Source organism: Sinocyclocheilus rhinocerous, unplaced genomic scaffold, assembly GCF_001515625.1.
Source record: "Sinocyclocheilus rhinocerous isolate Xijiao unplaced genomic scaffold, SAMN03320098_v1.1 scaffold3859, whole genome shotgun sequence".
Classification (NCBI taxonomy): domain Eukaryota; kingdom Metazoa; phylum Chordata; class Actinopteri; order Cypriniformes; family Cyprinidae; genus Sinocyclocheilus; species Sinocyclocheilus rhinocerous.
In genome coordinates this window covers 75,932-89,555 of record NW_015647971.1, presented here as the reverse complement: position 1 = coordinate 89,555, position 13,624 = coordinate 75,932, and the positions used below count along the sequence as shown (strand labels likewise).

The 13,624-nt window shown below is 36.2% G+C and overlaps 1 protein-coding gene across 4 annotated transcripts in view; it reads right to left on the bottom strand.

The window, feature by feature from the left end:
• The window catches only part of tube1 (tubulin, epsilon 1), a 23,842-nt gene extending 10,218 nt beyond the window's left edge, over positions 1-13,624 (bottom strand). For all 4 annotated transcript variants that reach the window (XM_016514021.1, XM_016514020.1, XM_016514019.1 and 1 more), the window contains exons 1-9: positions 13,482-13,624; positions 12,597-12,670; positions 10,013-10,065; positions 9,822-9,870; positions 9,321-9,436; positions 4,275-4,396; positions 4,005-4,192; positions 3,383-3,555; positions 988-1,128 (exon numbers count right to left, since the gene is read on the bottom strand). In XM_016514021.1, the coding sequence (XP_016369507.1) occupies positions 988-1,128; positions 3,383-3,555; positions 4,005-4,192; positions 4,275-4,396; positions 9,321-9,436; positions 9,822-9,870; positions 10,013-10,065; positions 12,597-12,670; positions 13,482-13,506 (941 nt within the window). In that variant the 5' untranslated portion in view covers positions 13,507-13,624. The remainder of the gene's footprint in view (positions 1-987; positions 1,129-3,382; positions 3,556-4,004; positions 4,193-4,274; positions 4,397-9,320; positions 9,437-9,821; positions 9,871-10,012; positions 10,066-12,596; positions 12,671-13,481) is intronic.

Here is a 13,624-nt window from a genome sequence, read left to right as displayed (position 1 = left end):
TTCTATATTTCTCTAATATTTTGAATGAATAACGCAGCAGCGGCGCATCTCGTGGGCTAGGCTAACAAAACATTAAAATGCAACAACGTCACTTACATCATCACTGATGACGCTCCCTGATGCACACCTAACATTCAAATGCAAATGTTTATTTTAAATTCAACTAATATTCATTCTTTATTCACAATCTCCTCATCACAGGCAGGCATGGCACAGCACTCATTTCAGCATGTGTACCGTCGATAAATATCGATACCGTTTTATCGCCCAGGCCTAAATGCAATTGTCTGATTTTTGCCAGGTTTCTGTTAAACAAAGCACATCTAATTTGGGATCTGTGATCATATCGTTTCCAAAAAGTGCTTTTGTAGAAAGTGATCTAATGTTCAGCAAGTCGAGCTTTATCATTTGTTTGTCTTTATTATATCTGTTTTTTTATTTGTTGAACATCAATTAAATTATTACCCTTCTTTGTATTTACTAGTTCGAGGAACCGACAGTCTCTATATTTTCACCAGCTCATTAGAAGAAACTACAAGACCTGAAGTGGGTGTGTCAGAAAAAGGAGACATTCAAAATGTGTAGCATTGAGGAGCTCTAGGAACAGGGTTGAAAACTGCTGCCCTAAACAGACTATGGACATTTTGTGCACTATATTAGCAAGGAGTTAAAGAAATGAAGTTAGCAAATTTGGTCGCTGACATATATTCTATGCATCAGAGAGCAGCAGCTGTCACAGAAAGCTGTCACTGTATATCATGGTAATTATTCACATTTCTGTGCCACTTTGCCAATAATTCAATAGTATATTAATATAATATACAATAAATCATACAATCAGAATAAATACAATCAACCATTCCTTAATAAATAATCTCCCTAACTAATGGTTTAATAATTTGGTTGTCCTTCCTTGCACCACTTTGGTATATAAGAGCAGACAATGAGAAAGTGGGTAAAAATTATGACAAATATATAATGACAAACCTGCGTGGTGGTATGTTGACATCGGCAAGTGTGTATAGAGGAGTTAGACTGGACACAAGGTAGTGTAACCGCGGAAATGGAACCAGGTTCATGGCTATTTCATTCAGATCCATGTTGAGAGAACCCTCAAACCGTGCTGAACTGAAAGAGGAGAAATTAATTAAACCTAATTAAATTAGTGAGAAAATGTAATAAAATTAGTGATCCTTTAAATCACTTTTTTTCCCACATCAATCTACACTCCATACACCATAATGGCAAAAAGCAAAAGCAAAAAAGCAAAAAACAGGGTTTTAACACCTTTGCAAATTTGTTACAAATAAAAAAACTTAAATGATTTCATTGCATAAGTATTCATACCCTTATCTGGGACAGTTGAAAATACCCTTATCTGGGACAGTTGAAATTTAGCTCAGGAGCATTCATATTGCTTGTAGATGTTACTACACTTCGAGTAAACTTAACCTGTTGCAAATTCAATTGAATGTATATGATTTGGAAAGGCACACACCTCTCAATAAAAGGTCTAACAGCTGAAAATGTGTATCAAGCCCTGAGGTCAAAAGAACTGCCTGTAGATCTCAAAAACAGGATTGCATCAAGCTACACATCTGGGGAAGAGTTCAGAAAAAACTTCTGCTGCATTGAAGGTTCGCAGAAAGATGTAGTCTCCATGGACCTTTTTCACATTTCCGGGTTTCTCAGCAGCGGAAGTCGTCATAGTTGGGTAAACTTGAAAAGCAGTGAATGGGAGAGCACCACAAATATATTTTTTGCATTCCCAGTTGCTCAAATAACGTTTGTCAAAAGAGAGAACAATGTCAAATTTACCATCCCTCCCATAGACGCTACATTAGAAACACCCTCGCATTAGCGTTAACTGTTTTTTTGTAATTTGATGCAAAGGTGATATAATACAAAGAATAGTGTTATAAATGTAGATACATTTTTTTTTAAATACAAATATGAAAAACTTTCGAGGATTTACGATGCTGATGACCGTTAAACGTGTCATCACAGTCTTGTGAAAAGGGTCCATTACTCTTAGTGGAAGAAGTTTGAAACAACCAGGACTTTTCCTAGAACTGGCCTCCTGGCCAAACTGAGCAATCAATGGAGAAGGGCTTTGGTTAGACTGGTGACCAAGAATCTGATGGCCACTCTAGTTGAGCTCTATGATCATATATGGAGAAACCTACAGAAGGACAAACATCACTGCAACACTCCACCGATCTGGTCTTTATGGCGGTGTGGACAAACTCAATCCTCTCCTCAGTGAAGACACATGAAAACACACTTGGAATTTTCAAAAAAGCACCTAAAGAACTCTCAGATTGTGAGAAACAATATTCTCTGGTCTGATGAACCGCAATTCCAAGCATCATGTTTGAAGGAAACCAGGCACTGCTCATCACCTGCAGAGTAGCATCCCAAAAGTAAAGTGTGCTGCTAGCAGCCTCATACTGAGGGGCTGTTTTTCAGTGGCAGGGACTGAGGGACTCGTCAGAGTAGAAGAAAAGCTCAATGCACCAAAATATTGAGATAGCCTTAATGTAAACCCAGTCCAGAGCATTCAGAACCTCAGACTGGCAGAAGGTTCATCCAACCTGACGAGCTTGAGAGGTGAAGAGGTGAGGACAAGAATGGCAGATAATTGCCAAATGCTGATGTGCAAAGCTTGTCTCGTCATACCAAAAAGACTTGAGGCTGTAAAGGTGCTTCAACTAAGTACTATATTATGAATACTTATGCAATGTACTATTTCAGTTTTTTTATTTTTAATAAATTTATGAAGTTTTGACTTCTGTTTTTGCTTTGTCATTATGGAGAGTGGAGTGTAGATTGATGTGGAAAAAAGAAATTTAAAGCAACATAAGGCAGCAACATAACAAAACGTGAAAAAAATGAAGGGGTATGAATACTTTCTCAAGGCACTGTATATATTAGGGCTGTGCGATATTGAAGAAAAATGCGATATGCGATAACTCGTTAAATAATGCGATATTCGATATGCGATACGATAATGCTTAAAGTGCCACATGCTCAGATGAAACAGTTTTCCTCAGCTGTTGCCGAGTCAGTTCTGTGAACTTCTATAACTATCTTGTGTCATATATATATATGGTTATTTGTATGTATGTGTCTTTTGTTCATGGCCCCAAATATTGCAAGCCGTAGCGATATGCATATTGCGATATGTACATTTGCGATATTTCGATATATTGCACAGCCCTAGTATATATATATATATATATATATATATATATAATTGCAAATTTTTATGTAATGACCTTACTAGCCATAACACAAATAGAAATTGTCCACCAATCGGAGACTATAAACCAGAACAAAATAGCTCAGTAGATAATGTCCATTCTCACAAAGCATTTAGTACCTGGTAATATTAAGAAGTAGATTGGCCACAATGTTGTTCATGGCATCAAAAGGTTTCTCGACCTTCACCACCCCTCCTTGTCCCGAGATGATGGTACAGTCCTTCTTGATGGCACAGCCCAGTTTGCCAGTGTTAGACATATGCTGTATCTTACCAACAATATCCACCAGAGACTAGAATAATGGTAGAGAAAAATAATTGAAATTGTCATGATATATTGACCCTGACATCATTCCAAAACTGTATGATGTCCCTTCTTTTGTGTAACACAAAAGGAAAAATTTTTAAGAATGTTGATACAAACCTTTTCCTCAAGGCAAAAACAGCAGTGACAAGGTCTGTCAAGTTTTAAACAGCTCAAAAAAAGCATGTGACTGGTATGATTTATTCCAATTTTCTCAAAAGCACGATACGGCAGCTTTGTATGAGAAACAGACTGATATTTAAGTAATTATTCAAATATTTCAAAGCAGTCCATCTAATTTGGTAATAAACAGACATGTGAAGAATGTTGTTTAGCATAATTGATGTCAAATCTGGTGCAACGTGTCTTCACATGCTTTGTCAGAATATACATGACCGCAAATAGGATTTGAGAGCTATGATGCCAGGAGAGGGATACCTGGTTATCGACCGGCAAGACACAGTCTGCGTGTTCTGTGAGTTCTTTCATGGCTAGGACGCTGTTGTAAGGTGAGGTGATGACATCATCTTCTGCCGTCGGGTAAACAGAGGTCACTATCCGACATACTTCTGGGAACTCATCTTCAAGAAGCTTCAACACAAACGTGCCTAACCCCGAACCAGTACCTAAACACACAAATGTACGCTTAGGTCAGCCCATATTTTTCAACCACCAACACGGGTAACATGACAGACATCAGAAGCTTACCTCCTCCCATAGAGTGAATGAGGAAGAAGCACTGAAGGCAATCACAGTGTTCTGCAGCCTTGCGGACCTGATCCACAATCTGCTCTCTGTAGACCAAGCCGTATGTATGATGCCCGACTGCCCTGAGAGTCATAGACCAATCACATTATCCGTCACTGATGAACAGTCAAAAAAAAAAAAACATAATACATAACTAAAAAACAATTGTTAATTGAAGAATAGGATACATATTAAAAATCAGCACTCTTGGAATTCTGCTTGTCCAACCTGGAACTAATCTTATGGAATTACATTTATGTCAATAAAAATGAACGTAACTTTATAAAACTGAACGTAACTTTTCCAGAAACTATCAAAAATATGCCATTACGAAAGAAGAAAAATACTATGAAAATGAAAAAAAGAACTCAGTCGCAAAAATGTAACATGCTCTTCAAATATACTTAGTTCTTTGTTAACAATTTTCAAAGATTCGTTTTCGCAAATCATGGATTTTGAATGTGTTGTCACAGATTTCGCTTACGCTTCGCAAATTTTCGTTCACTGTTTTGGCACAAACCTCTCGTGGGCGCGGGCTTAACAGCGGTCTACTCTGATTGGCTAGTGAAATTTTGATGGACAGCTGATGGAAACATAAAGACCGCAACACGAACGGCACTCGCAGTAAATCTACAATCAGGTAGGCAAAATTATTTATTTTCTCACGTAACAAGAAATCAAACCAACATTAGGCATTCGAAGTCGGTGCTTTGAAGAAAAATAGACAAGCAGCGCAACATAATTAACAGAAAAAAAGATTAGAACGCGCATCCTTTCTGTAAACAATACAAAACTTTTGCCTACATCTTGTGAACAATCTGCCAGGCTATTTTGAACAAATGTGCATAAACCGCACGCTTATAATTCTTCATAAATGAAAATAACATATTTAAATATGCCGATTGTCTCTCCTTAAACTCTGCAGTAGGCCTATACGTGACCGTTGGTCCTTTATAGAAGCATTAAAAATAAAACTTATAAAATAAAATTGTATAGGCTACAGAAAGCGAGCAAAGAGCACTCCCTAAGCTGTCATTCACTTCAGCTGCTGCGCGAATGACTATAATGTGCAACGCTGCAAATCAAATTGTAAATAGAAATCTTTGACGGTCTTCAGACTGCAGAGCGTGCACACGAACGAATAAGCTAGACGTTTGTGTCAATAAGGTTAAAGTCTTTCTTTGGTCTGCGCACTGGAAGTGATCTGTTAAAAACTAAAATAAAAACTAAACTAAAACTAAAAAAATTATTATTGAAACTAATAAAAGCAAAACTAAATTTTATTGCAAATTTGAAAATGATATTAAAATAAAACGAATTTAAAAATGCAAAACTATAATAACCTTGGTCTCTATATTAACATACATTTGCATAGATGGGTGAACACAATCACCTGATTTTGTAAATGTGCCATATTTTTCTTTAAGCAACAAACTTGCACTTGTCTAAAATTTAAAATGCTTAATTTAAAAGAAAACGTTTAATGAATAAAAAAAACATATAAGAGAGTATTGTTCAATTTAGTGTTATGCATGTTACCATATTCATGTTTTGTTCTAATGTCACAAGTCAATCTCAAGTTTACTGGGTTTTACACAATTCTTTTTTGTGTGGGTTTAAGGAGTGTACTCAAAAACATTTTCACATGTCCTCCAAAATGACCCACAGCCTAATCAGTTTATATGTGAAGCAAGGTTATTTTAGTTTTGCATTTTTAAATTTGTTTTATTTTAATATCGTTTTCAAATTTGCAATAAAATGTAGTTTCGTTTTTTAAGATGTATATAGCATTATAAATAATATTTTCAAACATTAATTAAAAGTATTACAAAATCATTGCCATTGTTTGGGAAGGAAAAAAATATAGGTGGGTTCTTTTTTAAATGTGGTGCAGGTGTGTTAAATAATTGGATATAAATGTAAGACAAGAGATATTTATTGGTTAAAACACTTGATCACGCAAAAAATATTTCATATGAGTCAGACTTACTAGTTTTGTTTGTAAAAGTTACTTAACACGGCGCGACAGCTTTCCAATATTCGCGCTACTGACGTCTGTACTTCCAGGTCAGAGAGCAGCTGTCCATCAAAAATCTCACTAGCCAATCAGAGTAGACCGTTGTTAAGCCCGCCCTCATGAGAGGTTTGTGCCAAAATAGTGAACGAAAATTTGAGAAGCGCAAGCGAAATCTGTGGCAACACATTCAAAATCCACGATTTGTGAAAACTAATCTTTGAAAATTGTTAACAATGAATTAAGTATATTTGAAGAACATTTTTGCGACTGAATTCTTTTTTTTCCATAGTGTTTTACTTCTTTTGTAATGGCATATTTTTGATCGTTTCTGGAAAAGTTACGTTTAGTTTTATAAAGTTACGTTCATTTTTATTGACACAAATGTAATTCCATATAATCTTTGTATGCATTTATGTTTGTAGCCTTAAGATAAAATTTGACATCTTTCTTCATTCCTTAAAATGCTGCCTCAGTACACAGGCTATTAAAACCATATTATGAAGGACTACAAATGTTTTTAAGTATAATCAATTTATGCATAGAAAGGCTGTGGTTTAATAACTAGGTTTAGCATGTATTTGTTTTAGAAGTTAACCAATTTTGGTTAACTGAAGTCAACGTGACAATGTCTGACTCTGTTTGACTCATCTTTGGCCTTAGGTTATGATTAGCTGGTGTCATTTCAATCAAAATCAAAGTTTATGAATATCTGTCTAAAATGACAAGCAATTGACCTTGAAGAACCACTTAAACAGTCATGAACCATGAAGTGTGACTGTTCAGTAACATGCCTGGAGGCTGTCAGGAGCTTTTGAAGTGTAAAAACGCATATGGGTGTGTCAATCACATGAGGAACTGTAAAATAGGCCCAGTTTACATCTGGTATTAAGATCCATCTCAGGTGATCTGTGACATGTTGTTGACGAGCAGCATTTACATACGCGTGATTGGATTTCGAGGTGAGGGTGACAATGTATATGCAGTCATGAGGATTTCATGACTGCATACTTTATGTCAAAACACAAGCAACAAAATAAATTGAGGGGGGAAAAAATTAAACCCTTAAACTTGAGTAGTCCCATTGACTACTTAAGCTTTTAAGCTACAAATGCAATGTGACCATGTTTTGACCCAATGTGGTTTAAAGTGAACAAGCTCAAAACATTTCGGACCTTTGGTCTTTAGCATTGTCCACTTGTGACTGGATCAACTAAAACACATCTTACAAGGTGTAAACGGGGTCATATTTTCATATCTCATAGAAGAGGGAATGAGGATTTTTCTTGACAAGGTATTCTTGTGTTCTTGACAAATGATTTTCATTTAGCTCAAGCATAAACATCTGTCAAAAACCTGCCAGCCTGTCTCATGAACTTACAGGTTTGGCTTTATTTGTGTCCTGAATATATCAATGCATGTTACAGGTTGGGTTATGCGATTGTGTCATAATGATTAAGCCATAATAATGTTATTTCTGGTATGCATTCAATCACTTTGATTATTAGGAGCAAAGAGCAACTCAAAGACATGCTCAAATATTGTGAGATTTAAGAGCAAAAACTACATCAGGGCAAATTAAACTAATGATTTACTCCTCAAATAAGGCTGGGTGCTATATAAGGGATAATGATGAGGGTGTTAATATGACCAACACTGTGCCAATAACCAACACAAATCAGTTTATTATACAAATCCATTTGAATTAATTTAATTGTATTTTTTTTCCCTAAACTATCACATTTTTGTCAAAACAATGCATGCAAATCCTAAATGTTGGCTTGAAACATGTAGAGAGTTCCCTTCTCTCATGTCTGCAATAACTGCAGATACTAGGGGTGTAACGGTACACGTATTAATACCGAAATTTTTCGATACAGGTCTTTCAGTTCGGTACGCACGTGTACCGAACAAATATAGCATTTTTTCTTCTTCCAGGAAATTCAAAAAATAAATGGCGTTTTGACAGTCTTTGATGTGGCATGACAGATCGCTGTATAAATGCCTCGGAGAGCCGCTTCTGGGACGGTTCAGAAACGTGCTGGTATAAACTCAAGCATTGACTTGAGTGGCGCAATCAGCTCCGGTTCCCGTGTGTGAGCCGTAACACGCCGCAGACTTGTGCAGTGTAAATGGGGTCCTTTCAAATGGCAGAGCAGAGCGCGAGTGAATGTGATCATTCCTTTCTCTGTACTACTAGTTTTAACGCGAATAAACATGAACAGAATTAACATCTCATGCCTCATGTAATCGCTCAATCAGTGTTTCAACCGTGGAAACACATCAACAAAACAGCTTGTAAACAAAATGTCTCGTAGCATTTCATTTACCTCAGCAAGTCATCAGTGTCCACATCTCGTTAGTTCACCAGAGAAATGAAGTCTAGAGAAGAAAATTTCTTAGAAAATCTAGGTGGTTGAATAAAAATATTTGGACTTTATATCTAAAAATTACCTATTTTGTGTATTTGGTGTAACAGAATATGTTGACATGCTTTAATGTACAAAAAACACATTATTTTTCAAACCGATGAGCTTTGTAAAAATCGACGCGTTTCAGAAAGGCGGTGCATAGAGGAGAAACAATAATGTGCAGTATGTGGAAAATAATGTGTTTTTTTAACCTTAAACCGCATAAACACATTTAATTACACCAAATACAAAAAATAATGTTCTTTTTAGCAGCATCATATGACCATTTTTTATGCCACGTTAGGACCAAAGGCTATTTTCATGCTGTGAAATTTTTACGTGCCTGAGGTTTTTGCTTGGTATTGGACTTTTTAAAAATCGTGCATCTGATGTACTGTGGTACTAGGTATAAAACAATCTCTACCTGTTGTCAAATTTCAATATTTGCAGAGTATATAACATCATACCGTCCATCCCTTGTAGGACTGTATCTGTTTTAAAAGCAGCCATTCCACACCCACACACTGAATGGAGTATGCATAGAAGCTGTGTAACAGAGCCCCTGCCAAGACAGACTCTTACCAGTTGTTCCCCGAACCAGAGACATCACTTATGAGTTGTGTGCTGCTGAAGAGAGAACGCAATGGCCCCTGCAGAATCTCACCTAGGACTCCCTCCTCCATGTCCACTAACACAGCCTGCAGACACGCACACAGATACACTTGATTTTCTGTTATGTTGGGAACTAAGTAGTGACATCTGTTTTTATTAGGAATGGTCATTTTATCTACTCGAGTACTGGATATTAATCAACTGAGTACTCGGGAGGCAAGGTTGTACTATTTTTTAATTGTTGGTCCATATATACATGTAAGACTGTCATCTTTGGCTGCAGTATATACAGTCTTGCTGCTCTTTTAATGTATTTCCCCATGAGAGTGAGATTCTATAGGCATTATAGGCCAAACCGCACATATCTCAAACTCAAGTTCACACACAAACACACAGAGTACACAAAGCTGTGTCCAGATTCTACTGTCCCACATGCCCCAACATCAATACATCACCTAACATGGTGCTCACCCTGGCCTTTAGAGCGGTGATCCTGCCTCCTGTAGAGACTGCTCCTCTCCTACAAATACACAACACACACACACACACACACAAGATCCCACAATAACTCAAGTAGATCAGCAAGGAGGGGAGAACATGTGGACAAACAAAGTGACATGAACGGAGTAGAAGGGAGTGTAAGAAGAAGAGAGAGAGGCTACCTTTGGTCAACATTTCTAAAGAAGCTGCTCAGCGCCTCATCATAAACTCCCATCTGCAGAGACAAAAGCTAGACTCAATTAATGGCTTTTTAGATCAGACTGAAAGCAGCATACAACTTTGCCAGATTAATCCCAACATGGATTTTTTTTAAAAAAATATATATATATACAGTGGGTACGGAAAGTATTCAGACCCCCTTTGTTTGTTTTTCTGTCAATATGGGGTGCTGTGTGTACATTAATGAGGAAAAAAACTTAAATGATTTTAGCAAATGGCTGCAATATAACAAAGAGTGAAAAATTTAAGGGGGTCTGAATACTTTCCGTACCCACTGTATATATATAAAATTACATTTTTGAATGTCAATATTTTGGCTGTATTTACACTGCAAGGCTTAAAATGCACAGATCCGATCTTTTGACTTTTCAAATTTTGTCCCTGCCTGTTTACAATCACTTAAGACATGTAGTCAGGACTTAGATGTAATTCTTTTGGGTTACACTTTATTTTAAGGTGTCCTTGTTACAGTGTAATTATACATTTACGTACTGAGTAATATTAATTAACTACATGTACTTACTATATGGTTAGGGTTAGGATTAGGGTTTGGCTTAGATAAGACTTTGGTTAATCTTTGAAACACAGGCATTGAAAGCCCAGGTAACCAAAAATGTAAAAGATCCAAAAAGGTCATAAAGGTGCCGTAAAACGAATCCATATGAATCTAGCAGTTTAATCCAAGTGTTGTGCATCCAGCATTAAACGTGCCAGTGATTGTTTAGATGTAATTAAAAGCTTAAATTTAATCTTTTCATTTGTATAATGCGATCGTATCTCTTCACAAGACTTGGGTTAAACCGCTTGATTGATATGGATTTGTTTTATGACCTTTTAGGACTCCATTTGTGTTTTGAAGATTAACTGAAGTCTTATGGGTTTGGAAGATCATGAAGGTGAGTAAATGTTGACAGAATTGTCATTTTTGGTTGAACTAATCCTTGAAGTCTGTCTAGGGACTGAAAAAAGACAGCAGCCATTTTTTTTTCCAGATATTAGACAATCCTTCAGTAAGTACAACCACTTCAAAAGAAGGGTAAAGACCCGTTCACACCAAGAACGATAACTATAAAGATAACTATAAAGATAACGATATTAGCATCCACACCAGCAAACGATATCGTCTGTTTATTCTAAGCGCATGCGCGTCTGTCGCTTTAAATTCTCGAGCTCGTGATAGCAGGATGGATTCTGATTGGCTGTCAATGTTTGTATCGTTCATCAGCTGGAAAAAAATGGCTCTGAAAATGATTCAAACGATATCGTTTCTCTGTGCCTTTATCGTTATAGCTATGGTGTGGACTCTGCTGTTCTTTAATATTGAGAACGATTTTTTATATCTTTATCGTTATCTTTATAGTTATCGTTCTTGGTGTGAACGGGTCTTTACCCTTCTTTTGAAGTGGTTGTACTTACTGAAGGATTGTCTAATATCTGGAAAAAAAAATGGCTGCTGTCTTTTTTCAGTCCCTAGACAGACTTCAAGGATTAGTTCAACCAAAAATGACAATTCTGTCAACATTTACTCACCTTCATGATCTTCCAAACCCATAAGACTTCAGTTAATCTTCAAAACACAAATGGAGTCCTAAAAGGTCATAAAACAAATCCATATCAATCAAGCGGTTTAACCCAAGTCTTGTGAAGAGATACGATCGCATTATACAAATGAAAAGATTAAATTTAAGCTTTTAATTACATCTAAACAATCACTGGCACGTTTAATGCTGGATGCACAACACTTGGATTAAACTGCTAGATTCATATGGATTCGTTTTACGGCACCTTTATGACCTTTTTGGATCTTTTACATTTTTGGTTACCTGGGCTTTCAATGCCTGTGTTTCAAAGATTAACCAAAGTCTTATGAATGACATGAGAATGAGCAAATGATAACAATTTTCATTTTTGGGTGAACCATCACTTTAAAGAATCTCCTGCTCATAGATAAAAACAGAACCAATCCCGTGTATTTATTTAGGTCAGTGGCCAGACTGAAGTGTCAACAGATCCAGAAATTCCCTCACAGCACAGTAGTAACGATTTTAGAAAATCATTTTTTTTGGTGAATCTCATGAAAACAATGTTAACACCCAATGCATATAACTGTAAAGCAGAATTTAGACATCATGGAGGCACTTGTACTGTCCGTATGCTGTTTTTAATTTAAAATTGTAATAAAACAGCATTTTTTAAATCATCATATTACATCTAAACATTTGTATATGTATTTATATTTAATGCAAACTATAATTTCTTTTTTTTCTTTTGATTTTAGGGTGAAATGTGACCCAGATGTGCTCTTGACAGGCTTTGTGAGATTCACATCTTAAATCTAAATATTACTGTGAATAGATTCTGACTGAAATGATAAATAAGCTGATTTTTGTAAAAAGCAAGGATACAGATATTACATACTCAGTCTACCTGTAAAACAGTTTCATGCAAGTCATATAAAAATAATTAGAAAGAAGAACCAAGTACTTTAAAAGACATCTCTCTCTATAGTTTCATATTATTTCTCACTTGATTCACATGTGCGTGTTCTCTGAGTACGAGGTCCCAGAACCGGCAGCCCACCTGATTCCCACACTGACCAACTGAAAAAAAAAACATAAACCGACGACATGAGGCAACAAGACAGAAATTCTTGGCCAGGGGTGTTATGCACTTTTTTGTTGTTGTTGTTGTTGTTGTTTATTTGGGAACCAATGACAGCTTGCACTTCACTTTTTTCCATGCCAGATATGATTGTCTGGTGGAGTAGTTTTGGTTTAGTATGGAAGAGGCTCTAACAAAAATTAAACGAACACTTTTAAATATGAGTATTTATTTGTCAGTTTTAAAACTGATTCATTTATTTACACTTTAATTAACTAATACACTGATAGCTGATTTCTACAATTTATTTTAAAGTGGTAAAGCAAACCAAGTCCTCCATATCAGTGGTCTTGTGTTGATAAATCATATCTAAAAGATCACCCACTCGCAAAAACTTTGTAAATTACACAAAAACAGCCAATTGTGGCATGCATGTATGTTTGTATGTATGTAGAAGAGGGATTCAAAATCCAGTTGGTTCAAATCTAAAGGGGATACGGTTGGGTTGAATATTGAATATTATGCACTTGACGACGGAAAGGCTGCTCTATTACCGACATAACTGAGAGAAGCTAAACAAAAGAAGAAAAACTGCGCTTTGAAAACATGAAGAGGCTGGGGCTGTAATACAGGAACTTCCTGAAATCATAATTCTTAAAATAAGATTTAGTTCTATTTCCTGAGTGAAATTACCATGGTTACTATAAAGATATAACAGAATTCTAAATGTTTCAGTTCCTGTAACGTTAGTTAGCGCATGTAATAACGAGGTTAACTTTAGATATGACCATTAAAGATGAACTCTCTTACCTTGGACTACTATGGACTGTGTCATCTTTTTAGTTCATACCATTTTATCTACTGAAATTTGAATTTGTTACATGATCTCCATCTAACATGCATCTGTCGCTTGTTAGTCGGCGGTTGTTGTTTGCTCTAGAAACAGTGGGCGT